Consider the following 12152-nt stretch of genomic DNA (forward strand, 5'->3'; position numbering starts at 1 on the left):
TCAAAATCACGTCTTAAACGCCATTTTTGTGCAATGAGCGCAAACTTACGTTCAGTTCCCGATGCCTGGGAGGATTCGTGGGAGACCCAAGCAGATGTACGTATTGGAGAATATGTATACGATTGGATACAGACGTTCTGCTATTCAAGTTCACCCAGCTATGACATGCTGATAGAAATCATCCACAGCAATTAGATTCTACGCCTACCCCGCCGTCCGAAAAGAAAGTCTCATCGAAAGTGACCAAGGCGCAACGCAGGGCAGAACATGCAGAGTTCAATCGCCAATTATGGGCTCAGGCGTAAGATACCCCTGGACCTGTTGGGGTAGTTCAAGAGACTAAATCGAGTTGCAGCGAGAACACAGAGACGTTCCATTTCGCCGAAGCGCGCGCCGATGTGCCCCTCAAGCAAGACTTCAAGCCAGCAGTCACACTACTAAGCCGGAAACCTCAAGTTATGGGAAGAAATTCCCCATCGAATACAGTCGCTGGTGCAACGGCTGGACTGGGTCGGCTCGGACTCGATGAAGGCGATGATTCGGGCGACGAAAAAGATCCACCCCAGCTAACGGCCGAGGAACGTCATGCTATTGCCCTGAAGAATCGGGAGGAGAAACAGCGGAAATACGAAGAAGTGCGCGAACGCTTATTTGGAACATCATCTGCTACGGGCTCAGGTGCGTCGTCCGGTAGTACGACACCCCCTCGTCAAACCCACACAGGCGAGGGCAGAGCGAGAGGCAAAGGACGTGGCGGAAGAGATCACCAGAAGCGAGACTCATCGTCAACCTCCAACAAGTCAAGACATCTGTACGATCCAATTGCGCCTAAGTCAAGTAGTCCCTTCCCGCCCAGGGGTGGGCGTCAGCAGGTGGAGCGTACCAATTCCGATGGTCAAACTCCGCAGCAGCCTATGCGCAACCCCCGAGGCCCTGATGCAAGTGGAAGAGCTGGTTTTAATTTCAATCGCGGTGCTCGAACTGGCTAATATACATATGGCTATTCATCGTCATTTCGCCCCCCGTCATTGGCCACCAGATCATTTCTTCTGGCACTAAGGAAGGCTACGTCCTGCATTAATGGCATTGGCAACTTGGGATGTGTTTGGACGGTTCTCTGCGACATGTGTTAGCAACAACACCGAAAGAAAGGAAACTCAGGATACGCACCGGCATATCGCTCGTAGCTGTCCAGGTACAGCTCATCCGTGCTAGTTGTCGCCTGAACATGCCGGTCGGTCTCGATCGCATTGATCCAAGACGCCAGCCTGCTTCCCTCCTCGGCATCTGCCCAACCCCGATACGGTTTGAGGACCCGCCGCAGCCGAAGAATCCACGGCGCCGCTTGAACGTCTACAAGGGACATCTGCGGGCCCATGAAGAATGGCCCTTTGGGATGCGCCACCTCGAGCAGCTTCTCCATCGCTTCGCGCAGCTCCTGCGTCTTCTCGATCTGTTTCTGCTGGTCTTGCTCTTGCAGCACCCGATAGAAACTCGGCACAATATGCCGATTGACCTGAATGATTATCAGTCATGACCAACATAAGAGGAAATCTATTTCCTTACATGATCCGCCCACAACCGGCAATGAGCGCGCAACTTTGCGTCTGCCGGAAGCAATGCACCTCCTACATTCAAATCCTCAAGCTGCGAAGAATCAGTTAGTGAGGTGATGAACATTCGACCCTCGGGATCTCCTTACATATTCCAACAACACATTGCTTTCATAGCATCCCCAGTCATCATGTCGCAAAGCTGGAACAAGTCCTCGTGGGTTGACTTCCAAAAGCGATGCAGGCTTCTCGTAAGGATTCACTTCGATGTATTGGTACGGAATGCCTTTCAATTCTAAAGCAATCCACACCCGCTGCACAAAGGGACTTCAAGCATACGAGCAATGTCAATACACGACTTTGTCATAACAGACCAAATCTGGAGATTCTCACCAGAAGCAGCTTCCATATAGCTTGAGATTGACCTCGGCGGAATGTTTGATCGCAGTTTCCGCGGCCAAACCGGTTGCTTTTGTATGGTACGACTTTTGGCCTGGTCGAGACATGACTCGGTCCTATGTACTTGTCAAAAACCGAACAATCAAAAGCTCAAAATATCCAAACGAAGAAAAGCAGTAATTCTTGATCCTTGTTGTAGTAAGATGCAAGAAGGAGGAATGAAGTCAATGTAAGAGCTGTGACGTAGCCGGAAATATGCGGGGATCTTCCAACGGGCCAATGGACATACCGCTCTCGTTCTTTTCTCCTTCTTCTCCTTCAGAGCGTATCGTTGGACACTACTCTTCTTGACACGATCGCTTTCTTCGAGGGTATGTTGATGGCCACCACCCACGCCATCATTTTTCCCATTGGCGCCATTGCCATTCACCCGCTGTATAGTGAAATATCTCCCACCATTCACTCCCGGGTGGTTTGGAGGTAGACCGGTGTTCGGCGGGAGCATACCGAATGGTTGGGCGCTCTGGATCGGGGTCTCTCCATTCAGAGCGAAGGTATACATGCCCGGTAAAATGTTATTCGGTAAAGGTTCGACCGGGTCGGTTGAGTTCGATGTTTCGGACACTGGGAAGTATTCCACAACTTTGATCTTGACATGGCAGAGGTCCCTTTCTCTAGCCGTACGCTTGCGTTTCTTCTTCTCTGGGTCGTCGGATTTCGGGGTCCCCGGGGGTCGGCCTTTGAGTCGACAGTCCCAGTAATGGGAAACGAAGGGTTTGCGCTTGTAGCGCTGAGTTGAGCGGTGGGAGTATACATTGTCAACATGGGGGAAGTATGTTAGGTATCTGTGAAATTACAAGTTAGCCATTGCATGGTCAGGCCCTGGAGACAGCAGCGAAGTAAAGGGGGTTTTGCGTACTCCTCTTCGCTAAGTGTAATCATTTCGTCGACATTGAACAATCTGTCTCTCCAGTATTCCAGGTTCGGAGGATCCGTGACCATTTTGAAACCCTGCAGCTCTCCAGAGCCTGCGAAAGTTGCCGGATCAACAGGTTCCGAATCAAGTTCGATAAGGTCTGGTTGAAAGTGTTGACCTGGAGACTGCATCGTTGCTAAGGCGTTATTTTGAGCTTGGTGCGGGTTGTTTCCCATCGCTAGCTCGTTTGGCGACAGCGACTGGGGAGGCCCCATCTGCCCGGTAGCAGTGCCATGTAATGCCCCCCTCATATGTGCCGCATGATCGACGCCATGGTTGAACTCCTGCGATTGATGTAGGCCGGCGCGATTGGGGGATCGCCCTTGTTGTAAGTGCGAGACGACACCATCTCCGGGATGAGGATGCGACTGGTGCTGTGTGGATTGGGGTGCACTTAAGAAAGTATTCGCCGGTCCGTCTGGTCGTGGAGGACGGATAAAAGCGTGCGGGGCATGTGTCGCGTTCTGCGATACAGCTTCGGTCGGGGGACGGAAGATCCTGAAGGGTTCCGAGTCAAAGCGGCCTAATTGGCGGAAATTAGACTGATCGCCCATAGGTATAGATGATGGCAAGTTGGACGATAGTCGGGACTCGGACTCCATTGTTTACCCAATACTATATAGTCGTAGAGAGGCGTGCTGCTTTTGAGGAAAGGAAAAGCGGTTGAAGCGGCGATGTGGGGTTTAGCTTGGGAGCTCGGATCATTTATGTGCCCCTACAAAGTACCACCAGCATACGGAGTACAACATACGCTTCTTGGACTATGGGCACATCTCATCTCTTACTGAGATGGTATCATTGATTCGCAATATTGAATTTGATGTTAAGGAAGCAGTTTGGTTCCCGAAGGTAGGCTCAAATGGAGACTTTACAACCCCTTGCCATGTTTCCTGGCAGCTACCCTATTCTTGAAGGGATATCCCGTCGTCCTCTTGTCAGCACCTGTACGGCGACTGATCTTGCCGTGGCTGCTAGCGAAGAGCATGCACCAAAGCCCAAGCGCCGCAATAGTAGCGTATCCAACAACACCAACAGCAAAGAGACCCTGCCCACCAGAAACATACCAGGTCCACGCGTAGAAGGCACACGCGCTCTGGAAGATAGAGGTGACAACCAACGTTGGTACAGCGTAAGGTGCCTGGGGATTTGTCTCCTCCTCTGTCGTCACAGGCTCCTTGAGATCAGATACCACGGGGATAACGCCAGTAAGCAGCATGCTCAAGATGGCGATGGTAAAAAGGCTGAATCCGAAGCATCGGCAAAGATAGAGTTCGATTGCTTTGAGATATGAAGTGTTAGCATCGCTTGTCAATACGTGCGCACGGCACTTTCAAACTACCCGGGGAGTTATGGGCGTACGGGTAGAAGGCCGAGTCTCATCCAGCAGCATGGTGATGATCATGCTTGGACCAGCAATCAAAGCAAGACTCTGAATTGATAGCCATGCGGCTGTTGAGTAGACATACAGAAGGAAGACCTGTCGAATTCACTTTTAGCACTGGTTTCAAGGTCCGATTGGGGTGGTGATATGAGGGACGCACATCCATGATGATCTGTTGTCTCTCTATCAAAATCTAGGGGAGAGCCTGGCAATAATGAAGTAGCTGCGTCGAAAGAAAAAGTCAAGATTCTCGTGAGATGCTTGCAGGATGAAGCTTCCTAAGCTTCCTTACGATCCGATCATTTTAAGCCGGAACTACTGCGTATGAGAAGCACATGACGTCACATAAATAGCTACCCAGGCTCCTCGTTTTGACTTGTTTGCAAATGTTCGAGTAAACACAAGTCATGCTACTACATCTACGTAGTAGTCATGTTATTACGTCCGAAAATGAAGCATTGAAGTAAATCAAGATGATATTTATCTAGATGCATGAGACCCAATACTTGAATGCAATGGAGATACGCCTCCCAGAACCACAAACGCCTTAAGACTGGAAGAGCCCACAGAAAATGACCTTTTACTTTTGCATATTGGCCCCACGCAAATACCTGGTGAAGCTGTTGTCTTGGTCTGATGGAGCAGATTGGGAGCCCGCCAAAGCCTGCTTGTAACGCTGGGAGAGACCTTCATCATTGCCCGCACTAGGACCTTCGTAGTCCTCGTACTCGTAGTCACTGTCAGCCTCCCCATCCGCCATGCCACGTTTGATGATTTCGTCTTCTTCATCTTCTGCTTCACTGACTGTCTCGGCCTCCTGTGCAGGTTTCTTTGATCCAGACACATTCATGTCTTTCATTAATTTTCCAAGCTCAAGCTCACGCTGAGCTGCTGTCTGCTCTTCACGCTCTTTTTTCTTGCGCTCCAATTCGGGTTTGTAATCGCGTTCAAACTCTTGTCGCTTGGTCTCCACAGCGTCGAAGAATTCCTCGACGCCATCGCCAGTCATTGAGCTGACGGCAACGATGCTAAGGTGTCGATAAAATTCTTCCAACATGAGACTCATGCTGTTGAGAAGAGAGCCCATGTATCCACTGCCAGAGCCAAACCCTCCAACACCACCTTCAGTTCCAAACGCGCCTGATTCTTCCTCCTCCCGCAAAGCCTGCTGGAATGCATCAAAGTCGGTCATCCACTCCTTGGCAAATTCGGCATCCTTGACATCTGTCTTGTTGAAGACTAAGATCATAGGAAGCTTGGTCTTGTACAAGATACTGCAAGCGTAGAGCATGTTGCTCATAAAGGTGCTTGTAGAGCTTGCACGAGGTGTATCAATAACGTATGCAATGACCGTCGGGAACGATGAGGCCATAGTCTCAAGAAGGATGCTGCCAGACGCACTCCAGACAAAGACTTCGATTTGGCCAGGCGTGTCGACCAAAATGTGTTCGATTGGCTTAACGGAAGGGTTTTCTGGGTTGGGCGCAGTGCGTTTCTCTAAGAGAGAGATAATTTGATCGACCTTGGTGGCGAACAGATTCAAAGATGTCAGGATGCCTCCATTAGGACCCAAGTTATACTGCTTCATGACTTCTTTGTAGTTAATGGAATCACGGATATCGATGTTGCTCTCAAATGGTACTGAGTGCACCGCTGGATCGAGGTTGAGCACATACGGCACGGTCTTCTTTTCGTGCAGATAGGAGTTGATTCTTTGCATAAAGGTGGTCTTGCCTGAGCCTGTTCAATCCACAAAATCCACTATTAGATCACTGCAGATGATTGAGGGGCGATCAGCTATCCTTACCGGCCATGCCCACGCAGACGACGGACACCGGAGAGACCATGATGGAAATGGGATACAGAGAAAGATCTGATCGAAGGCGTCAAAAGAGAGGTATCCCTGTGCTCGAAGTATATGGTGTAAAGGTGAGTGAGGGGTGAAGAAAGATAAGCTTCTGTTTTACGAAGGCGGTTTTTTTTTTGTCGCGGGGAAAGAGGATCTGCGGCTGGAAACCGCCCGGCACTACCAAAACGTCATTCTGCCTTACGTCGGTATTTAGCTCTAGCTCTACCCCCTTCTCACCACCAGCATCATGACATTAGAAGATTTTGAAAAATCATTGGCGGAGGGGAAAGAAGAACGACACGAAAAGAGTGAAGGGCGACATCATCGAGACAGAAATCGCGACCGCGACCGCAGCAGAGAGCGCAGGAGGGAACACCGCCATCGTTCCAACCATCACCACCGGCGCCATTCCTCCCGATCTCGCGATCGTGGTAACGAGCGAGGCCATTCCTCCCGACACGCCGACGATGAAGGCCACCGACACAAGCGGTCACGTCGTTCTGAAGACCACGGAGACGACCATGGTCATAAACGCCAACACAGATCCAGAGATGAGGTGAAGAACTCAACTCCTCCAGTTATCGTGCAGCAGGAGCCCAGTAATCTCAAGCGGGACTCTTGGATGGAAGCGCCATCCGCTCTCGAAGTCGATTATGTTCAGCGACCGAGTTCAACGCGAATCGAGGAAGCACCCAAACCAATAATGCTCGCAGCCGATTACGAGCTCAAGATCCACGAAAAGGAGCTCAACCACCATCTGCGTGATCTTAAAGACGGAACAAATGTCGAGGATATAGAAGATGAGCCTGCTCAGCATGAGGTGGACTACACGTTTGGGGACTCGGGGTCACAATGGAGGATGACAAAGCTCAAAGGGGTCTACAGAGAAGCGAAAGAAAGTGGCAAGCCTCTGGAGGATGTTGCTATTGAGCGTTTTGGAGACCTCCGCTCATTCGACGATGCTCGGGAGGAGGAAACCGAGTTGGATCGCCGCAAGACGTATGGCAAGGACTACGTGGGCAAGGATAAACCTAGCGGGGAGCTATTCCAGGAGAGGAAGCTCCAAAATGAAGACCGAAGAGGTCCACTCGAGCATGTCCGTGACCCAGAGCGAGAACTCAATGCTGAGGGCCAAGGCAAGCAAATGGACGCTGTGCCTCCTCGGAACACAACTCATCACCTCGACTCGACGGCATTGAATCGTCTGAAGGCTCAGATGATGAGAGCGAAGCTCAAAAAATCACCGGATGCCGCCGCTCTTGAAGAGCAGTACAATGCGGCTGTGGCAGAAATGTCAAACCGCAAGGAATCGGACGTTGTGGTTCTTGATGTTATGCATAACCCGATGTTGGCAGGAGCAAGGAATGAAGTCAAGGCCGTCGATACCAAAAGAGGCCGGGAAAGAGGCCTGGTTGAAAGCAACGAAGATATGAGCATCGAGGATATGGTGCGAGAAGAACGGAAAACCCGTGGTCAGGCCGGCGGAGAAGGCCGGCGGTTGGCGGATCAGATTGGCCGCGATGCCAAATTTGAGGTAAGTCCCATTGCTATGTGTTCTTGTTTCGCAACGTCTAACGCATGTGCAGAATGATTTGGAATATATGGACGACAACGCATCCAAATTGGCGAAAAGGGTTCATCGGTCCGAGATTGACCTCAAGAACACAACGGTCAGTGACTTCCACAAGATGAACCGGATATTGGACAACTGCCCCCTTTGCCACAATGAAGACAAGGGCACACCTCCAATTGCCCCCGTCGTGTCCCTCGCGACTAGGGTCTTCCTCACGCTTCCCACCGAACCTGAAATCAGTGAAGGAGGCGCTACCATTGTACCGATCCAACATCGCACTAATCTGATGGAATGCGATGATGACGAGTGGGAAGAAATTCGCAACTTTATGAAGAGTCTCACACGCATGTACCACGACCAAGGTCGAGATGTCATTTTCTACGAGAATGCAGCCCAGCCACAGCGCAAGCGGCATGCATCTATGGAAGTCGTGCCTTTACCCTACAGTCTGGGAGAGACATCTCCTGCATTCTTTAAAGAAGCAATCCTCAGTGCTGAGTCCGAATGGTCGCAGCACCGCAAGCTGATCGATACTCTTGCCAAATCAAAGCAAGGTCTAGGCCGAAATGCCTTCCGTCGGACTCTGGTGAAGGAGATGCCTTATTTCCACGTCTGGTTCGAACTAGACGGCGGTCTTGGGCATATTGTGGAGGACGACAACCGCTGGCCTCGTGGCGATCTCTTTGCCCGAGAGATCATTGGAGGAATGCTAGATGTCGCACCGGATGTCATCAAGCGACAGGGACGCTGGAACCGTGGTGATCGCAGGGTCGATGGGTTCAGAAAGCGTTGGAGGAAGTTTGACTGGACTCGCATTCTAGTTGAGGCGACTTAATGGGTCTAGGACTGGCTCCTCGTACTTGTATTTATTTCAATGGCTCATCAGATACTTGAAGCTAGCGAGTTTCACTTTGCATCGTTCATGAGCCTCATAGCCCAGCGCATATTATCCACGGGAATCACTGATAGGCTATTTCAACAGCCTCTGGGATCATCACTGTATTCATCGTCAACATTGCCGATATATCCTATTGTCGGCAGTCTTTCCGATGATATCTGCTAGTCCTGGTCCTCTTAGGGCGTCATGCGGGGAACTTGCCCGATACCTAAGCCGTAGCGTGGGGCATCTCGGCCCATGTCCGTATAACTGAAGGAGTTCTGACTCTTGCTGGCTTGTTTCCCTCTGGTTCTCTGGTCTTTATTCTCTCTTCCATCTGAATTCGATATATCCCCGCTTTCCAAAGCTTACCACCTTCAGAGAAACTGATGTGGAAACTTACCGGTAAGTTGAAATCAAAGGATGTCATGAGAAGGCGCCTCGGAGTAGTTTGACCCGAGTTGAAAGATGAAATGACTCTTCTGGAATTGACCTTTGCCATCATTTTGCGCCTCTTCGGAGTTCTAACTGTATTCACGTTTTGACAGAGTCTACTACTATCACAATCTCATAATGGGATCTACCAGCCCTATGCCCAAGGTTCTAAAGCTCGGGAATATTGACCAGTGTGTTCACCTCATTACAATTCTGAATCCATATTCCTCTTCAGATATTGACCTCACTCGAACGCAGTGCGCAAGCAGCCTGGACTGCGTTAGGCGAAGTGGCAGAGCTAGTCGAGCCTGCAGCAACCGATCGAGCAGACTTCATCCAGGAGTGCAAAGACGGCAAGCTGGATGGTGTCGTTGCAATATACCGAACAATTGGCTCTCTAGCTCAAACAGGGCTTGTAGATGAAGAGCTCCTGAAAGCCCTGCCGAGCTCACTCCGATACATCGCACACTGTGGTATGTCAAGCTTGAAATTTGAGTATTCAAAAGGAGCTCAATGCTAACTTGATGTGTCCATAGGCGCCGGATACGATCAAATTGACGTTCATGCCTGCAGCGCACGCAACCCTCCGGTCAGGGTATCCAATGTCCCAACTGCAGTGGACGACGCGACTGCGGACGTGAACATGTTCCTGATCCTTGGAGCACTGCGCAACTTCAACACCGGTATGAACGCCCTGCGTAAGGGCCAATGGCGTGGCCTGCCAGCGCCTCCTCTTGGTCATGATCCCCAAGGGAAGGTTCTTGGTATCCTGGGGATGGGCGGTATTGGGCGTAATCTGAAGAAGAAGGCCGAGGTCTTTGGAATGAAGGTCATCTATCACAACCGCCGCAAGCTTAGTGATGAGCTGTCCGGGGGTGCGCAATATGTTTCTTTTGATGAACTCCTGTCTACAAGTGATGTCGTCAGCTTGAATCTGCCATTGAACGTGAGTTATTCCCCCGGTTTCAAAAAAGAGCGGAGACCTAACTGTCTAAAGAAAAACACGCGTCATATCATCGGCAAAGCTGAGTTCGCTAAAATGAAAGACGGCGTGGTAGTCGTTAATACTGCCCGTGGAGCTGTCATGGACGAGGCTGCTTTGGTTGATGCCCTGAATAGGGGGAAGGTGTTTTCAGCTGGTCTTGATGTCTTCGAGAATGAGCCTTACATTCATCCTGGGCTGCTGAAAAACCAGAATGTAATTCTGGTTCCTCATATGGGTACCTGGACTAGTGAAGTGAGTTTTCTACTTTCCACAAAGAAGATATGGGTCTAACTTGTCCAAAGACGATGCTCGCTATGGAGGAATGGGCAATTGATAATATCCGAATGGCTCTTGAAGTTGGGAAGTTGAAGAGCCCCGTTCCAGAACAGGTGGATCTCTAGGGATAGCTGCTACGGCCAGTTCGCCTCCAGCATGGTTCCATTATAGGTACCGGGCTCCAGCTGTAGTGCCCGATGCACCACTCGGACGCCAACCCAGGTTGTAGATATGTAGGTATAGTTGTATCTACCTGGTGGGTGTCATTCGGGCACCGTGTCGGGTCAGTCTGTCAGATTATCAGATACCAGATACTTATAGATGATGGTCTCTCTGGCATTCAGCTTTCATGTCTTTCGTAGTGCCTTTATAACTTCCTTCTACATATAAATGTAGCTTGTAAATCAAATACGACAGGAGCAAGAATCCGAAGTAATATACTAACAAGACCAAAGTCCTTAGGTTGATGGTATGTCGCAGGCTTGAAGCCGAAAGCTTAAAGCGGCGGGGAGTGGGGCTGCTCGTTTGAGCTAGACACTGCCGACTCCGAGCTTCATTTATCAACTTACCCGTATCTCTCGTTCACTCCATCATGGCTGAATACTGGAAATCAGCAGTAAGTACAATCATCCGCTTGTCTAGTCTCGTACTAACCATTCCAAAGCCACGCTATTGGTGCAAACAGTGCAAGATCTTCATCCGCGATACGCCCTTTGAAAAGACCCAGCACGAAGCTAGCCCGAAACATCAAGGCAGCCTGAAGCGTTTCCTCAGACAAATCCACAACGACAATGAACAAAAACAGAGAGATTCACAGCGCGCAAAGAGCGAAGTCGAGCGATTACGACAGGCTGTCGGTGGCGGGTCCTCGACTGACAAAGATGGCGTCGCAAAACGAACCGCGGCCCCAGCCCCTAAAGCTGAAGATCGACCTGTCTCGCTAGAAGAGCGGAAGAAGCAGATGGCACAGCTTGCAGAAATGGGAGTCGCCATTCCCCAGGAATTCCGCGCGGATTTGGCTCTAGCAGGCGAATGGCAGACGACATCGGAGACCAGAATCGAGCCTGTGCAGGGGGGGTTAGAGGGTCCGACAAAGTCGGTCGGAGTACGCAAGCGCAAGCATGAAGGTGAAGGAGAAGAGGAGGATGAACATGCGTCTGAACCTGTTGTCAACAGAGGCTGGGGCTCGAGGATGAGACAATACCCTGGTGCACAAGAGGACGAGAGCCTGGATGACCTGCTTGCAAGCACCAAAGATATTACCAAAAAGAAGACGTTCACTCCGAAGGTTGAACTCAATGAGCAGGAGACAGCCAGCGAACAGCCCACCCCTATCGCAAAGCAAGAGGATGATGAAATCAAGCCCGAGCCCGAGGTTCCAAAGACGAGTGGGTTTGTCGAGGTTAAGACTGAGTTTAAGACAGAAGAGCCCGCTCGGACCTTGGCAGAAGAGACCGTTCAGACCTTGGATCCGGTCGCCGAAGATAAACAGCAGACTGCAGATGCAGCGCCTGACGTTGTCTTCAAAAAGCGCAAGCCGAAGGTGATGAGGAAATAGTAGCACTCTGAGATGTGGTGTCTACGCACCTTCTTTCCCATGCTTCAATTTGAAATACGAGCCCATCCCCCATCTTTGGAAGTGCCAAAAGATTATGGAGCCCTCACAGGTCCAACTTCACACTGTTGACCTGTTGCCCCACAAGTCTGCAATCAGTTGCGCGAAGCCACTGATACAGAATGCAGGACTTCCGCTGTTTCATGTGATATGGACGAGGAATGAAGACCTCGAAGTCTTCGGAAAATGAGACTCATGTGCAAGATCGGGCTCCTACGACGTGCTCGGCGAAC

At 50.6% G+C, this 12152-nt stretch overlaps 6 protein-coding genes across 6 annotated transcripts; 4 read left to right on the forward strand and 2 right to left on the reverse strand.

The window, feature by feature from the left end:
- Window positions 1-33: 33 nt before the first annotated feature.
- On the forward strand, window positions 34-989 carry N7515_003448 (uncharacterized protein; the record flags this gene model as incomplete). Its single annotated transcript, XM_056664192.1, has 3 exons — window positions 34-96; window positions 189-301; window positions 356-989. The coding sequence occupies 3 exons, from the start codon at window positions 34-36 to the stop codon at window positions 987-989; spliced, it is 810 nt and encodes a 269-aa protein (XP_056523249.1).
- Window positions 990-1055: 66 nt separating this feature from the next.
- Window positions 1056-4475, reverse strand: N7515_003449 (glutathione S-transferase family protein; the record flags this gene model as incomplete). Its single annotated transcript, XM_056664193.1, has 11 exons — window positions 1056-1117; window positions 1171-1516; window positions 1567-1647; window positions 1703-1880; window positions 1947-2068; window positions 2242-2797; window positions 2872-3451; window positions 3680-3689; window positions 3830-4206; window positions 4288-4405; window positions 4470-4475. 11 exons carry the CDS (start codon window positions 4473-4475, stop codon window positions 1056-1058), a joined length of 2436 nt encoding a protein of 811 aa, XP_056523250.1.
- A 414-nt stretch (window positions 4476-4889) lies between these two features.
- Window positions 4890-6156, reverse strand: N7515_003450 (putative ATP binding protein; the record flags this gene model as incomplete). The annotated part of the gene is made up of 2 exons (XM_056664194.1): window positions 4890-6049; window positions 6117-6156. The coding sequence occupies 2 exons, from the start codon at window positions 6154-6156 to the stop codon at window positions 4890-4892; spliced, it is 1200 nt and encodes a 399-aa protein (XP_056523251.1).
- A 249-nt stretch (window positions 6157-6405) lies between these two features.
- Window positions 6406-8566, forward strand: N7515_003451 (putative cell cycle control protein (Cwf19); the record flags this gene model as incomplete). The annotated part of the gene is made up of 2 exons (XM_056664195.1): window positions 6406-7692; window positions 7745-8566. The coding sequence occupies 2 exons, from the start codon at window positions 6406-6408 to the stop codon at window positions 8564-8566; spliced, it is 2109 nt and encodes a 702-aa protein (XP_056523252.1).
- A 615-nt stretch (window positions 8567-9181) lies between these two features.
- Window positions 9182-10429, forward strand: N7515_003452 (D-mandelate dehydrogenase-like dehydrogenase; the record flags this gene model as incomplete). Its single annotated transcript, XM_056664196.1, has 5 exons — window positions 9182-9234; window positions 9302-9516; window positions 9580-9989; window positions 10041-10280; window positions 10331-10429. The coding sequence occupies 5 exons, from the start codon at window positions 9182-9184 to the stop codon at window positions 10427-10429; spliced, it is 1017 nt and encodes a 338-aa protein (XP_056523253.1).
- A 467-nt stretch (window positions 10430-10896) lies between these two features.
- N7515_003453 (putative formin binding protein) lies at window positions 10897-11862 on the forward strand (the record flags this gene model as incomplete). The annotated part of the gene is made up of 2 exons (XM_056664197.1): window positions 10897-10920; window positions 10969-11862. 2 exons carry the CDS (start codon window positions 10897-10899, stop codon window positions 11860-11862), a joined length of 918 nt encoding a protein of 305 aa, XP_056523254.1.
- Window positions 11863-12152: the final 290 nt, after the last annotated feature.

This window comes from Penicillium bovifimosum, assembly GCF_028826915.1.
Source record: "Penicillium bovifimosum strain IBT 22155 chromosome Unknown utg000003l_segment0_segment0, whole genome shotgun sequence".
NCBI lineage: Eukaryota > Fungi > Ascomycota > Eurotiomycetes > Eurotiales > Aspergillaceae > Penicillium > Penicillium bovifimosum.